The sequence below is a fragment of the Pipistrellus kuhlii genome, unplaced genomic scaffold, assembly GCF_014108245.1.
Source record: "Pipistrellus kuhlii isolate mPipKuh1 unplaced genomic scaffold, mPipKuh1.p scaffold_m20_p_3, whole genome shotgun sequence".
NCBI lineage: Eukaryota > Metazoa > Chordata > Mammalia > Chiroptera > Vespertilionidae > Pipistrellus > Pipistrellus kuhlii.
Window position 1 is genome coordinate 67,727,814 of NW_023425529.1, and position 16,221 is coordinate 67,744,034.

The 16,221-nt window shown below is 36.9% G+C and overlaps 1 protein-coding gene across 2 annotated transcripts in view; it reads right to left on the reverse strand.

Annotated features, from left to right (window-relative positions):
* Positions 1-16,221, reverse strand: part of LIN7A (lin-7 homolog A, crumbs cell polarity complex component) — a 145,433-nt gene that overhangs the window by 88,498 nt on the left and 40,714 nt on the right. For both annotated transcript variants that reach the window (XM_036457797.2, XM_036457796.2), the window contains exon 2: positions 13,397-13,515. In XM_036457797.2, the coding sequence (XP_036313690.1) occupies positions 13,397-13,515 (119 nt within the window). The remainder of the gene's footprint in view (positions 1-13,396; positions 13,516-16,221) is intronic.

The following is a 16,221-nucleotide window of genomic DNA, read 5'->3' on the forward strand; positions in this document are numbered from 1 at the left end:
TTTGATCCTCCTGTGTCATTTTGATTGCCCCCTCTGATCCTCCTGTGTCATTTTAAGTGATCCCCCTCCCCCCACCTCTGTGCCATTGAACACCTTCACCAGACATCCCCCCTACCCCTTTATCAGACATTTACCCCCTGGGGCCTGCCTGTGGACTGTCACTGGGCTTGATGGGGCCTGGATCTGGGCTGGAGCAGGGTCTGCCACTGACTGAGAACCTTAAGTCATCATGAGGGCAGCCGCAAGCATCAGGTAGTGTCACCAGAGACAGACAGGCACTCACCACCTTGGCCGCATCCCATCTGCTCTAATCCTCCTGTTCTTCTACACACATCTGCAAAAGTCTCCTCCTCTCTTCGGCCCCAATCTCATTGCTCACTCCGACCTCCGCTCCGCCTCCACACATCAGTGACATCAGGACTTTGCATATTGTCACTGGTTGCTAGATGCCAGTCGGGGCGGCCCTAGCGACCAGTTTACGATAAATTAATTTTCATTCTGAGACAGAGCCTAGGGGGCGCCTTATTTTCGGGGGGCCTTATTTTCGGGGGGATGCCTTATATTTCACTCAGAAAGAAACCTGTAAGTAGGTCTTATTTTCGGAGGATGCTTTATTTTCGGGGAAACACAGTAGTAGACTTATCAACAGTGAGGGAGTTGAAACAATCAAAAACTTCCCAACAGCCTGGCCAGCATGGCTCAGTGGTTGAGCATGGATCTATGAACCAGGAGGTCACAGTGGGGTTCCTGGTCAGGGCACATGCCTGTGTTGTGGGCTCCATCCCCAGTGTGGGACTTGTAGGAGGCAGCAATCAGTGATTCTTTCTCATCATTGATGTTTCAATATCTCCTTTTCCTTTCCTCTCTGAAATCAATAAAAGATATATTAAAACAAACAAGCAAACAAACAAAAAAAAAACCAACAAAAAAAACCTCCCAACAAATAAATGTCCAAGACCTGATGGCTTTACTAGTGAAGGCTACCAAACATTCAAACTCTTCCAAAAATTGAAGAAGAGTCAATACTTCCAAATATATTTTATGAGGCCAACATAACCCTGATACTAAAATCTGACACCATAAAATAAAACCACAAAACAATATATCCAATGAAAACAGATGCAAAATTCTGAAACAAAACACTAGCAAATCGAATACAAAAATACGTTAAACAAATAATACATCATGATCAAGTGGGGTTCATTCCAGGGGCTTAAGGATGGTTTGACATATACAAATTAATTGATGTAATATACCACATTAACAAAATGAAGACTAAAAGTCATATGATCTTATCAATAGAGAAAAGGCATTTGATAAGATACAACACCTATTTATGCGTACAACACTCAATAAAATGGATATAAAAGGAAAGTACCTCAACATAATGAAGGCCATAGATGACACACCATCAGCTATTGTCATACTCAATGGTGAAAAATGAGAAGCTTTTCCTCTAAGATCAGGAACCAGGCAAGGATTTCCACTCTTACCATAGTAGTGGAAGTCCTAGGCAACTACTAGTAAAAGAAATAAAAGGTATCCAAATTGGGAATGAAGAAGTAAAATTGTCCCTTTTTGCCAATGACATGATTTTGTACATAGAGAACCCAAAAGATTCTACCAAAAGACCATTTGAAACATCAACGAATACGGTAAAGTTGCAGGATACAAAAATCAATGTACAAAAATCCACTGCTTTCCTATACGCTGAGAATAAAATTTCAGAAAAATAAATGCAAAAAACAATTCCTTTTGCAATTGCAAAAGAATAATATACCTAGGAATAAACTTAACAAAGGATGTGAAGGAGATATATATATACATACATATATATATATATATATATGTATATATATATATATATATATATACACACACACACACACACACACAATGATCATAGGCAGCTGAAGAGGTAGGAAAACTTGATGATTTAGATAAATAAATGCAAAAAACAATTCCTTTTGCAATTGCAAAAGAATAATATACCTAGGAATAAACTTAACAAAGGATGTGAAGGAGATATATACATATATATATATATATATATATATATATATATATATATATATAATGATCATAGGCAGCTGAAGAGGTAGGAAAACTTGTTGATTTAACAAGTTTTAAAAACAATGAAATGGAAAAATATTCTGCATTCATGGGGAACAATCTCCATAATTAAAATGTCCATATTACCCAAAGCAATATACAGATTTAATGCAATCCCCATAAATATCCAAATGACTTTTTTAAAGAAATAAAACAAAAAAAAATCTAATTTATATGGAACCACAAAAGAACCTGAATAGCCAGAGCAAACCTAAGGTAAAAAGAACAATGCTGGAGGTATCACACTCCCAGACTCCTGGCTTCAAATTATACTACAAAGTGATAATAACCAAAAAGAGCATCATATTGGCAGAAAAACAGACACCCTACCCAACTGAACAGTACTGAGAATCCAGACACAAGACCACATGTATATGAGCAAATAATTTTCAATAAAGAAGTAAAAAAATAGAAGAAATCCTCTTCTATAAATTGTGCTGGGAAAGGGTTGTCAGGTTCAGAACTGACAATAAAGGAAAGAAATCATCTTCAATAAATTGTGCTTAGAAAGTTGGAAAACCACATGCAAAGGAATGAAACGAGACCAGCAATATTCACCTCGTGTGCTGCTGCACACTGATGTGCCGCAAGAATTTTTAAAACATGCAATACTGACTATTTAGTCAGGGATACTAACATCTTTTCTCTTAGACTTTCAAATAAAATTACAACAGCTAACACAACAATAGTCATCCAGTGTGAATAAATCAAAAATTGTGCCTTTTTTTCTGTCATATCAGCAGAAATTATATTTTTTGGTGTGCCAAGGATTTTTAATAATTAGTTTATGTGTGCCATGAGATGAAAAAAGTTGAAAATTGCTGAACTGTTTGTCCCCATAAACAAATATTAACTCAAAATGGATCAAAGATAAATATAAGTTCTGAAACAATAAGTTACAAAGAAGAAAACATAGGCACTAAGCTAATGGACCTTGGTCACAGAAAATGTTTATGAATTTGATCTCAAAGGCAAGAGAAGTACAGTGGAATCTCAGTTCTCAAACCTGACTTTTGTTCCAGAAAACTGTTCAAGAAGTGATTTGTTTGAAAACCACATCATTTTTTCCCCATTAGAAATAATGCAAATTGAATTAATTCATTCTAGACCCCCAAATGATTCCCATTTTAACCTGCTTTCTGTACAGTACATGTTTAATGTACTGCTTAATCTATAAACAAAACACTCCTTTCCTTAAATTTATCAAACCACCCTCTGCTAGCCATAAAGGTATCATTTTCAGCACTCATTCCAGGGGTGTCTTCCAGGAAGTCAGTACCCAGCATCTTTGCTTTTTCACATATTGCAGCCTTCTAAATGCTGTCACCAGCTAACTGCTTTTTGCTTATCTAAATCAACAAGTTTTCCTACCTCTTCAGCTGCCTATGATCATTATTTCTTTCACACCCTTAGCAACATTAGCATTCTTTTTTAAAATACAAATTCTTACTGGACTTCAGAGAGAGGAAGGGAGATGGAGAAACAGAAATGTCAGTAATGAGAGAGAATCATTGATTAGCTGCTTCCTGCTTGCCCTAATCTGGGGATAGAGTCCTCAACTGCAAGGTGTGCCCGTAACTTCCTTGTTCATAGGTCTAAGCTCAACTACTGAGCCACACCAGGTGGGCATCACTGGCATACTTGACACCCTCTTTGTGTTCTAAAATTGTGCTGATCATCTACTTCACCAGCAAAACAACAACAACAAAAACAAAACAACAAAACAAAACCCACATGAAAATATTCACAGCACAATTTGCTGAGATATTATCAGTAAACTGACTTGCATTCTCTCCTTTGTTTGTGGCCTGAGAGACACTTTCTGTCATGCTGAAACATCTGCATGAAAGGATTGTCAGGTCCAGAACTGAAGTTTTGTTCCACATTTGAGACATTTTTTCCATGAACAACTTTTTTGAGATGGGAGATGTTTGAGAACTGAGACTTTAAAGGTAAAAATAAATGAATGGGACTATTTCAAACTAAAAGCTTCTGTACAGTAAAAGAACCAACAGTGAAACAAAAAGGCAACCAGCCAAATGGGAGAAGATATTTGCAAACAACGTCTCTGACAAGGGGTTAATATCGAAACTATATAAAGAACTCATTTTTCAACACCAAACGAACAACCCAATTTAAAAAAATGGGCAGAGGACCTGAACAGGCACTTACCCCACAAAGAAATACAAATGGCCAACAGATACATAAAAACATGTTCAACTTCACTAGCTATGCAAATCAAACAAAATGAGCTACCACCTCACACCTGTTTGAGGCCTATTATCAACAAGAGAAATGATAAAAGTACTGGAGAGTTTATGGAGAAAAAGAAACCCTCATTCACTGCTGGAGGAAAGGTGAGCTAGTATGTCACTATGGGAAACAGTGTGGAGGCTCCTCAAAAAATTAAGAATGTGCCAAAAGTGGTTTGGCTCAGCAGACAGAGCGTCAACCTGCGGACCGAAAGGTGCCGGGTTCCATTCCAGTCAAGGGCATGTACCTTGGCTGCCGACACATCCCCAGTAGGGGGTGTGCAGAAGGCAGCTGATCGATGATTCTCTCTCATCAATGTTTCTGGGTCTCTATCCCTCTCCCTCCCTCTCTGTAAAAAATCAATAATATATATTAGGAATGGAATTACCAGCAACCCCTCTTGTGGGTATCTACCCCCAAAATTTGAAAACATTTATTTGGTCATTGCAGCATTATTCACGGTGGCCAAGAAATGGAAACAACTGAAGTGTCCTTTGCTAGGTGATTGGATAAAGAAGATGTGGTGCATATATGCAAATGAATACTACTCAAAAACATAAGAAAAAATGAAATACTGCATTGGTACAACATGGATAGACATGAGACTCTCATGCAAAGTGAAATAAGTCAGACCGAAGAAATTAAGAGCTATATGATTTCACTCATATGTGGAATACAAAACTGAAAGTAACAAATAACAAACTAACAAACAAAAAACATACAAAGTCTTATAGACACAGACAACAGAATGGTGGTTACCAGAGGGAAAGGGGGGCTAGTAATGGAAGAGCAAAGGTGGTCAAATAAAAAAAAGGCAGTGATAAAAGATGATTTGACTTTGGGTGGTGGGCCCACAGTCTAATATACAGTTGATGTATCATAGAATTGTACACTTGAAACCTATATAATTTTATTGACCATTGTCACTCCAATTAGTTTAATTAAAAAATAAGAGGGATTAAAAAAAAAACCCACAACTCTTGCTCTAAACTAGTGATCTGACATACAAAGATCTAGCCTCTACTGTAGTTATAGGAACTTCCTACATTACCAATGAAATCATTGTTTGGTACTGGTAGTTATCTTTAGTTACCTGTGTTCTTCTATGTATCATCCAGTGGTCTAGCCCAGTGGTCAGAAAACTGTGGCTCTGTTGACTGATGAGTTTGCTGGCCACTGGTCTAGCCTAGTTACTTCCCTCTTTCATTATCCTACCAAATAGCAAATGACAAGCATCATGTTAAACACAACTTTCCTCTTTTTGTGGCTAAATATTACCAAGTCCTTAATTCCTTGTCTTATGACATGTTATTCTTACTATTTTGAGTGCCTTAAAATAAGACCATTCCATATTGTCAACATATTATTAAAGTTTGGAACCTCATTGGAAAGAAAAAACTGGGAATAGGAACAAATGGGACATAATCTAGAAGCAAACACAATCTATGATACAAATGTCTCAAATTTTAAAAAAAGCATGGACCACCTAATGGGCATGGGTATTTACATTGGTTACCAATTTCATATAGTGTTAAGAAGGTTTATCACAGCTTACTAAACATACGACATAATTGTTTAAAATTAATTTTGTTTTACCACAGTAGCTAAAGGGATGAAGCTGCATATATCCTTTATTCGAAGTATATTTGACTTAGTGGTTGTGCATTAGCAGTCAGAATAACTTGGGTTATTCTATGGTACAATAACTCTAATATCTTGGAGGCTTAGGTTAACAGAGGTTACTTCTTATGCAGGTAGCACGTTAGTGACAGGTTGGCTAAAAGCCTATACTTCTCATTTTCTCACTTTGCAACCCAGGCTGATGGACATTTATCTTCTAAAACATCACTAGTCACTTGGCAAAGGGAAAGACATAGCAAATCATGCACTGATTCAAAGGCTTCTATGAGAAGTGGCACAGATCACTTCCACTCGCATCTCCTTAGCAAAAGCAGCTGTCATGGCCAGCTCTAGCTGAAGGAGAAGAGAACTGGACTATTTTTCAGCAGCCCTACTATCACAAAATGATAGATTCCATGCGGAGTCGGTTTATTTTCTTATTCTTCAGTTCTACTTCATTAGGAAACACTAAAATACGCTGGTCACTGCCCACGGACGGCAGTTTATGATGACTGTTATTTAGTTCTGCATTTTTGGGTCAAATGTGCATATGACAGTCATAAGCGTGGGAGTAAGTCCTTACCCCAACCTCTCTAAGCAGCACCTCACTCGCCAGGTCAATGAGCACATCGCCCGGGAGAGCAGGAAGCCTAGATGTTTTAAAGTTTGAAAATTATGGTGGTAAATAGATTGCCAGTTCTGTTCTGATTATTGTCGTTTTAGAAAGAACTCCTTTGTATTCTGTTGCAGAAATTGGATGTCTTCTGAAAATATGACCACTCATATACTATTGATTTGTTTTCCCCCTCTAAGGCCCAAAGAATATAAAGTGTTGGGGGAAAGTCCATCTCTTGGCAATAGCTATTTGAACAGCAATTCAATTTTCTTAAAAAATTATTTTATCTAAAAGCAGTATTTTATAATATGTATGTTTCAACCCTTAAATTTCTTTATGTTTAATGTATAAGTTTAGATCATTCAAGCTAATTAATACAGCAATGAACAAAAATTTAAGGAAGCCACTTAAAATCACAGAAATGGTTTTCATTGGGACTATCGGTACCATAAGTTTTGTTTTATTCTCACTCAAGGATATGTTCATTTATGAGAGAGGGAGAAAGAGAGAGAAGAAGGAACATTAATGTGTGAGAGAGAAACACTGGTTGCCTTCCATACATGCTCTAACAGGGGGTCAAACCCACAACCCAGGTATGTGCCCTGGTTGGAAATTGTACCAGTAACTTTTCACTGAAGAGAGGATGCTCCAACCAGCTCAGCACACTGGCCAAAGCAGTACCATGAAATTTACAACTTTATGTTTCATTCAAAAATGTGCATGAACTTTCTCCTGTCAGTCATCACCTCTTATGATGGAAAAGCAGCATTGTGTGCCAGCCCATTTATCTGTCCTGTTCTCTGAAATTTCCTATACAGAATAGATGCAATTTAATTATTAATTAGGTCCTTTCCAGGTCCTTCAGTAATAAAACACAAGCAAAGTAAGTATCGCCTACTATTATCAGTATTCTATGAATAAATCTTTATGTGGATTGGCTTTCAACTGAAAGATATTTATTAATAAACCAATGCCTTTCTTAGTTATATATACAGATGGTCGTATTTCAGTACTGATGTACCCAAGACGTACAGATTACAGAAAAATAGTTAAGGAGACAAAACATCTAATCACTTTTAATCATCCATTTTTAGGCCCAGCCAGTGTTGCTCAGTGTTTGAGCCTGGATCCATGCCCCAAGAGGTCACTGGTTTGATTCCTGGTCAGGGCACATGCCTGGGTTGTAGACTCTATCCTCACTAGGAGGTGTACAGGAAGCAGCTGACTGCTTTTTCTCTCTCATTGATGTTTCTATCTCTCTTTCCCTTTACCTTCCTCTCTATGAAATCAGTAAAAACATATTTAAAAAAAATTTAATCATCCACTTTCAGTAAAAAAAACTAAATGAAATTTCATTTAACTATTCTTCAGCTGATTGGTATCTCTCTCTTTGATGTTTCTAACTCTCCTTTTTCCTTCCTCTCTCTAAAAATCAACAAAAATATATTTAAAAAAAACATTTTAATCAACCATTTTCAATAAAAAAAACAAAATTTCATTAAACTATTCTTCCCTGATAAGAGCTGCACATATACCAAAAGCTGATTAAGAGGTTTAATCAAAATGTAAAACAAAATATGGGATTGCTTCAGTGTGTAACAATATCTACTGTTATGCTTGTGTAAGGCAATTAAAAATTTGGCATTTATTGCCCTACTTTCTTTTTGAGTGTAATGTGGATTTTATAGTCATGTTGACAATGACATGACCTGTCCTGTTTTTGCTCTGACAAATGCAACTAAGAATAAAACCACTGTACTTTTTGTTCTCTTTCTCTACCAGTCATGAAAAAAACTGTAACTTTTATACTGGAAAGGATTAACCAGCAAATATTTCTCAAAACTCAAATAATGTAACCACAAAAATTTTAAGCATTATTTGAATAAGAAACCAAAGCTTCTCATGCCAACATAGCGGTCAATACCCTACAGACAAAGAATGAAAGGATTCTTGGATCAGTAAAATTTAATTTTTAGATATTCACCATTGTAATTTTGAGATTATTCATCATACTTCCTACTTGCACTTTTCTTTTTTTATTTTTAAATTTTCATTGAATTTATTGTGGTAACATTGCTTAATAAAATTATATAGTTTTCAAAATACAGTTTTAAAATAAATGACAGCAAACCTTTCAAGAGTTTTGACCAGACTTAATTAGATTTCTACTGGTCTCTGTGCCTGGCCGGCGTGGTGCAGTTTTTGAGCATCAATTTAGGAACCAAGAGGTCATGCGGCCATGGTTTGATTCCTGGTCAGGGCACATGCCTGGGTTAAGGGTTCAATCCCCAGTGGGGCATGCAGTAGGCAACCGATGAATGATTTTCTTTCATCATTGATGTTTCTATCTCTCTCCCTCCTTTCCTCTCTGAAATCAATAAAAAAAGAAATTGTAATAAAAAGTCTCTGACTGTTGTGAAAAAACAGATGTGTATTTGCAGGAGTAGAAATAAGGGAATTCAGCAATAAAAGAAAGAATAGATCAAGTGAGAAATGAGAATATGGCAGAGAAGAAGAGAGTGAGAGAGATATTAGGTGTAGTAATAATTAATGTCGTTTTCTAATACTTTTTTAAAATCTAATTTATTTAAACAATACAACAAAATTTAATCAACAATATAGTTGCCGTTGTTTTCTACTACTTGTGCCCAACGCTCAGGAAGCATATTAATCCCTCTGTGGTAAAATTCTTGTGATTTTGATGCGAAAAATTTGGTCAATGCATTTTTGAGGCATTCTTCATTATTAAATTTTTTTCCAAGAAGAAAGTTTTGCAAAGAACGAAACAAATGGTAATTGGAAGGGGCAATATCAGGAGAATATGCAGGTTGAGGGAGAACTTCCCATTCCAACTGGCACAGTTTTTCAGCAGTGATTCTTGCCGTATGCGGTCGTGCGTTATCGTGGTGAAGAATTACGCCCTTCCGATTAATCAGCGCGGGTTCTTTTTCTCTTAAAGCTTGGGCTAACCTTTCCAATTGGGCACTATACACTGCACTTGTAATGGTTTGGTTAGATGGTAAAAGTTCATAATGAAGAATTCCTTTAAAATTCCACCAAACACACAACATCACTTTTTTCGCATGCAAGTCAGGTTTTGGCGTGGGCTGCGGAGCCTCATTTTTGTGCAACCATTGAGGCCGCCTTTTCAAATTAACATCCAGCACCCATTTTCCATCTCCGGTAACAATTTGCTCTAAAAATGGCAAACGGTTTTGACAAGAGAGGAGCGAACTGCAAATTGTGACTCTTTGATTACGGTTGTTGTCGGTCAACTCATGAGGAACCCATTTTCCAAACTTTTGGACTTTGCCAAGTGCACGCAATTGATTGGAAATTGTTTTTTGTGAACAATTTAAAGTTGTCGCAAGCTCTTGTTGGGTAATTTGAGGATTTTGCACCAAAAGAGCTTGAAGAGCTTCTTGATCAAAATTGGACACACGGCCTCGACCACTCTTGTCATCTAACGAAAAATTTCCCTCGCGAAATTTCTCAAACCAACGCTGGCATTTTCTGGCGCTAACTGCATCTTGACCAAGAGCACTAACAGATGTTTTTTTGCAGCCTCACTTGCTTTTTTTCCTAATTGGAACTCGTAAAGCATGCAGTGCCGAATATGCTCTTCATCCGCCATCTTCTTAGCCCTAGTTTTGCAACAAAAACCAAACCAAACACAAACTTTTTCAAGCAAAACTTGTTAATTGCACTTCACACGTTCTGTATATACCACGTGTTTGACGGTTATGTCAATACAAGTCAACGCCAAGCAAGATTTTAAACGAATGTTAAAAAACGACATTAATTATTACTATACCCGATAGAAACACCGTGATGAGGGAGAATCATTGATCGGCTGCCTCTTGTATGCCCCACACTTGGGATGGAGCCCACCAGCTGGGCATGTGCCATGATAAGGAATTGAACCATGACCTCCTGGTTCATAGATCCACACTCAACCACTGAGCCCACGCCAGCCATGCCCTGCCTCTGGTTTTGCAGTTGTGGCTTCCTGTGACCCAAACGCTACACTACCTCCAACCCCTTGATATATATGACTCATTCCATTACTTTTAACGGGTTATTTTTGTATCATTCTAACTTAGGGAATAGTGCCTTAATCCTACTCCCTTAATCCTTTTTTCTTTATCTCTATAGTTTTGTCACTCTCTGACATTGTACTGCATATTTATCATCATTTTCTCACTGGAATATAAGTTCCATGAACGTAGGGACTTTGCATTGATCACAAGTCAAGTTCCATATATATATATCTGATGTGCTATATCCTTTAGTTAGTCCTGTGGAATGTTAAAAAAGTGATAGAATATCTAAAAATGAAAAGTTAGCCGCCGAATCTCAGGGAAGTAGGACTCTGTGAAGGAAGAAAAGGACGTATAGGCGATTTAACCTTGGTATACTCTACACTACAGAGTGACTGCAGGAGTTTAAACAAGAGGAGGCCCATGGGGTTTCTCATATCTTTTCTCACTGAGCAGCTGGTGTCCACGAATTCCTCACTGAGAAATTTCCTTGCAGCTTTTGGTCAAATTTATACATTAAAACTTGGAGATAAAATTATGGGTATTTACTCAAGCTGTGGTCATTATAAACAAAAATGCAATAGTCAACAACTTTGTAGATAAAGATTTAGCACAAGTACACTCTAAATCAAAGCTCAGCAAAATCCAAATGTAACCACATTGGGTAGGCTGCACTTTAAATCTATAGTGACAGAGGTGTTGTATGTCTCTACCTTAGTCACCTGGATTGTTCCCACCTAGGGACTACACATAGTTAGGATTGTTGCAGTAAAAATAAATAAACAAATAAACAAACAAATAAATAAATAAATAAATAAATAAATAAATAAAATGTACATTGCCTTGGCAAAGTGGCTTGTTGGTTGAAGCATCATCCCATGTATCAGAACATTGCAGGGTTAATTCCTGGTCAAGGTACATACCTAGGTTGAGGGTTTGATCACCTGTTGGAGGCGGAGGCAGCCAATTGATGGTTTCCTCTCTCTCTCTCTCTCTCTCTCTCTCTCTCTCTCTCTCTCTCTCTCTCTCCTTCCCTCCCTCCCTATCTCTCTCCCTCCCTCCCTCCTTTCCTCTTTATCTCTTCTTTCCTCTCTTAAAAATCAATGAAAACATTGAGTGAGGATTAAATAAATAAATAAATAATTTAAAATGTGCATAGCCACATGCAGAGTTGCAAAGAGGGAGGTGTATGACTTCTGCTACAGCAATCTCTCTAGGTAGTCATTGGGTTCCACTCTTTGGGGAAGATGTAAGGTACTTGATTATTAGGAACTTTTACCAAGGCATATATGCTGGATTTATGGACTTTAGGCTCTAATTAAAAAATCATCACTTAGTACCTGATGGGGAAGGGGTGATAGGTTTACTGAATATATTTTCATTTAAAAAGCAACATAGCATATGTCTCTCAAGTGAACTTGTAAACAATTAAATTCATTAGTTTACAAGTCAATTCTACCACAAGTCAATACACTATTCAGATGATCATTATAACACATTTTGTTTTGTTTTGTTTTGTTTTGTTTTTTTCACTTTAGGAATCCTAAAACCATTAGCCAGAAGAGCATTACAAAGTTTTGTTAGAAGGTCATGGCAGCCTGTTTAGAGATTTTCCATTATTGCACCAGACCAGCAATTTTCAACTGATGTGCCACAAAAATGTTTAAAATAAAACACCTGACTATTTAGTCAGGAGCACTGACCTCTTTTCTCTTAGATTTTCAAATACAAAAATGACAACAACCAACACAATAATAGCCATCCGGTATGAATTCCCTGTCTGGAATGGTAAATTATAGGTCATATAACAAAGTTGCATCTTATTGGTCAACTCTCATAATAAGGTTGTGTCTGTTTGGTTAATTCTTGGTACCAGAAATTCCTATATACAAGTATAGGCACCTGCTTTTTTTAAAGTAACTTTGGGACAAAAAGGGTAGACAATTACTATTATTATTTTTTACAAATCTATCAAATTATACTTATTTTTTGTCAGATTGGCAAAAACCATATATTTTGGATTGCCAAAGAATTAAGTAATTACCTTATGCCATGAGACGTACTAGTAAAAGGTTGACAATCACTGTACTAGCAATGTTTGGATAACTATTACTTTAATCAATAGGCTATTACTCTTTCAGATTTGCCTGTGAAAGACTTAGTTGAATATTCTTTCTTTTTAATATATTTTATTGATTATTTACAGTGAGGAAGAGAGAGGGATATAGAGTTAGAAACATCAATGAAAGAGAATCATCGATTAGTTGCCTCTTGCATAACCCTACTGGGGATGTGCCCGCAACCAAGGTACATGCCCTTGACTGGAACCGAACCCGGGACCCTTCAGTCTGCAGGCCGACGCTCTATCCACTGAGCCAAACCAGTTTCGGTTTAGTTGAATATTCTTTAAAGAAAATCTCAGCCCTCATTAATTATGGCTATTTCTAACTGAATTTCCAGATAACTTCATATGACTGCTAAATAGTTTACATGTAATAGTTAACCTGCAAAGGTAGTCACTTTATTGGTACCATAAGATAAACATTGGGTTTTATATGACCATATAAATCCTGACTGAATCTAAATAAAGAATTTAACAGATTAAGTTATATTTTATCATCTGTCCAAGGAGCTAAAAATGGAAGGCAAAGATGTAGTTCTCATCTTAACTATTTCAACTGTTTGTGTGGAAAAGATATGTCTTCCATTCAGAACACATATGGCTGAACATAGTTATAGAATCTTAGTGTCATACCTCTCGAATAGCAGTACAGAACTCACTCTGAAGCACTTTCTTAAGGGATTGTAGCTTGTGCACTGGGACTTCTCCGGATTCCTGTAGTTTTTCCAATAATTCAATTGCTCTGGCAACATCTGAATTAAAAAAAAATGAAGTGAAAAGATCTAGAGTAACTGTGTCTCATCAGCAAAGTACCATCATTCCAACTGAATAGCCATGACAAAAATTAAGTGGAATTAACTGCAAAATCAGAATTTACAATTCATAGCTTATTGATCTAATCTTTTGATTAAAAAGTCATTTAAATCTGTTCCACACAATTTGTCACTGAATACATTTTCTTTGATGTCATTTCATGTATAATATCTGTCACACAAATCAGTTTGAATATTCTTTCAGAAAAAGAGCAGGAAACATGTCTTATTTATTCTGATACCCCTATAACCAAATGAGTTCTGTCAATTTTCTTTCTGAGATGGTTTCTCAGTTTGACTTTTCCTTAATCACACCACATTTATCACATCTGCAGTTTTACCTTTATTAGTATAATGATTTGATTAAAATGCATCTCTTACACTTGTCTATAAATTCCTAGGTGGTAGGAATTTATCTGGTTTGGTCATCACTGCATCCCCAGAGTCTGGTATAATTCAGTGAATAAATATTTGATAATGAATGAATTAGTTGATGGCCTCTCTTCATTTTACCGCCATTGCTTTATTCCAGGCCTTTACCATCATCTCTTTTCTGTCAAACTTGAATCTTTTTTTTTCTCCTCCAGCCTCTTTATACGGTTCACAAAGTAATCTTTCTAAAATAAAAATCTGATCATGTACCCACCTATCAGCTTTTAGGACAGTACCAAGCAAAAATGTTTTAATAACAATTAATTTAAATGTTCCTCTTTCACTGAACAATATCCAAGGTTACTCTGTCAAGAAACATAGCATTTTATGGTCATAGCTTTAAAATTCCCAGGTTGGTTTTGCATTGCCAAGAGAAAATGCTATGATAAAAGGCCATTTAGTAATGCCTACCGTGGTCTCTTCTGCTTCTGTTGCTATATGTAAAAAGTCACTGAAAAGTCACTTAGGTGTTTATGTATAGAATCGAGGTTTTTCTCCCTGGTTGGCTGCTAAGTGGTTAGAGCCTCAGCCCTCAGACCAGAGGGTCATGAGTTCAATTCCCAGTCAAGGGCATGTACCGGGTTGCAGTTTGGATCCCTGGTCTCTCTCTGTCTCTCTGTGCCTCTCTCTTTCTCTCTCTTTCTGAACTCACTATCAAATGAGAATGGAATATTACAGCATAGCTACCTAAAATAAAATCATTATCACCTCAGAATTCGGGTGGGATTTTCATAGGTGTATGTATCTAACCAAAAAATTTAACCAATAAGTTATTTAAATGAAAAATTTTTCCTTGACATATTGCCAAATGGTTTGGCAATGGTCGTCCAAAGAAGTACAAATCATGAAATCAATGTGACACTGCCTTTTCAAAAGTCAACATAGTCAATTGGACAATACCAGCCACATCCACAGTCAATAAGTTACAATCTAAGAATTTTATGCATTTCTAATTGCACAAGAGTCTCTACACCTATATGTCCTCAGATAGATGAAACTATCAACCTGTTTAAAAATGAGCTTTAAAAAACAAAATCCTGGAACTAGCTCTTCTCTGCTTATACTCCATATTTCCAAACCCACCCTGTCTTCTAAGCGAGGCCATGGCATTGTCTCTCACATTCACCCCCACAAGCAGTTAGTCAGTAAGTGCTATAGATTTTATCTCAAAAATGCTTTTTGAACAGAGCCCCTCTGATTCATTACTTCAGGGAAGCCTTTGTTATTTTTTGCCAATAGTACTAAAACTAACTGTTCTTTAAATCAATCTTTTCTTTCTCAGTCCATCTCCCACACTGCTTCCAGAACGATTGTTCTGGTTGATAAACCTCATTATTCTACTCCCCCATATAAACCTCCTCTGGCTTCCTACTGCCTCCAAGATGAAGTCAAGACCACTTAGGGTTACACACAAGCCCCTTAACAACTGCCTCTTCTGACTCACCTCTAGAGACCTCCTCCTGCCCATCTTATACATGGGCCACCCAAAAGTTCTGTTATTCTAGGATCTGTCACAGAATTGCATGCTTCTATGGCTCTGTACATAGCAGCCCCTGTTCTTGGAATGTAATTTATTTATTCATCTGGGAGTGTTAGGAACTGTGCTGTGCGAACGGCACACAGTGGTAAAGGAGTCAGCCCATTGCTCTTGATTTCATGGAATTTACAAACCTGAGGGGTCATAGACATGCAATAAAGAGAGTGTGTGCTATGAAAGAATTCCTGCAAGTTAGTGCATGGACGTATAATAAAAACATTTATCCTCATCCATGAGGTCAGACCTCTTTGTGGCAGTAACAGCAGCTAAGCAGAGTCTAGGTAGGAAGTGCAGGTGGGGAAAGGGGGAAGAATGTTCCAGGAAAATAAATGCAAATTGAAGTATTGTCAAGAGAGTGTTGGGCATTCAAAGAACTGAGAGGACTTAGACATGTCTTCCCTGTTTTTCCAAGGCAGATTTAGGGGCTACCATATCTGTATTCCTACAGGTCTTTGTTCACTCATCCATTGTAATAATTTTCTCCACAATACCTGTTTGAAAAAAACAAAACAAAGCAAAACAAAAAAGATACCCTTGCAAATCTATAAGCCTCTTGAGTTATTAGGAATAATACTGTATTTGTCATTGTATCCATAGTTTAGTGCAGATTACTTAACAAATATTAGGTGTTTAGTACACATTTGTTGAATGAATGACAAATTAATAAATGAGACTGG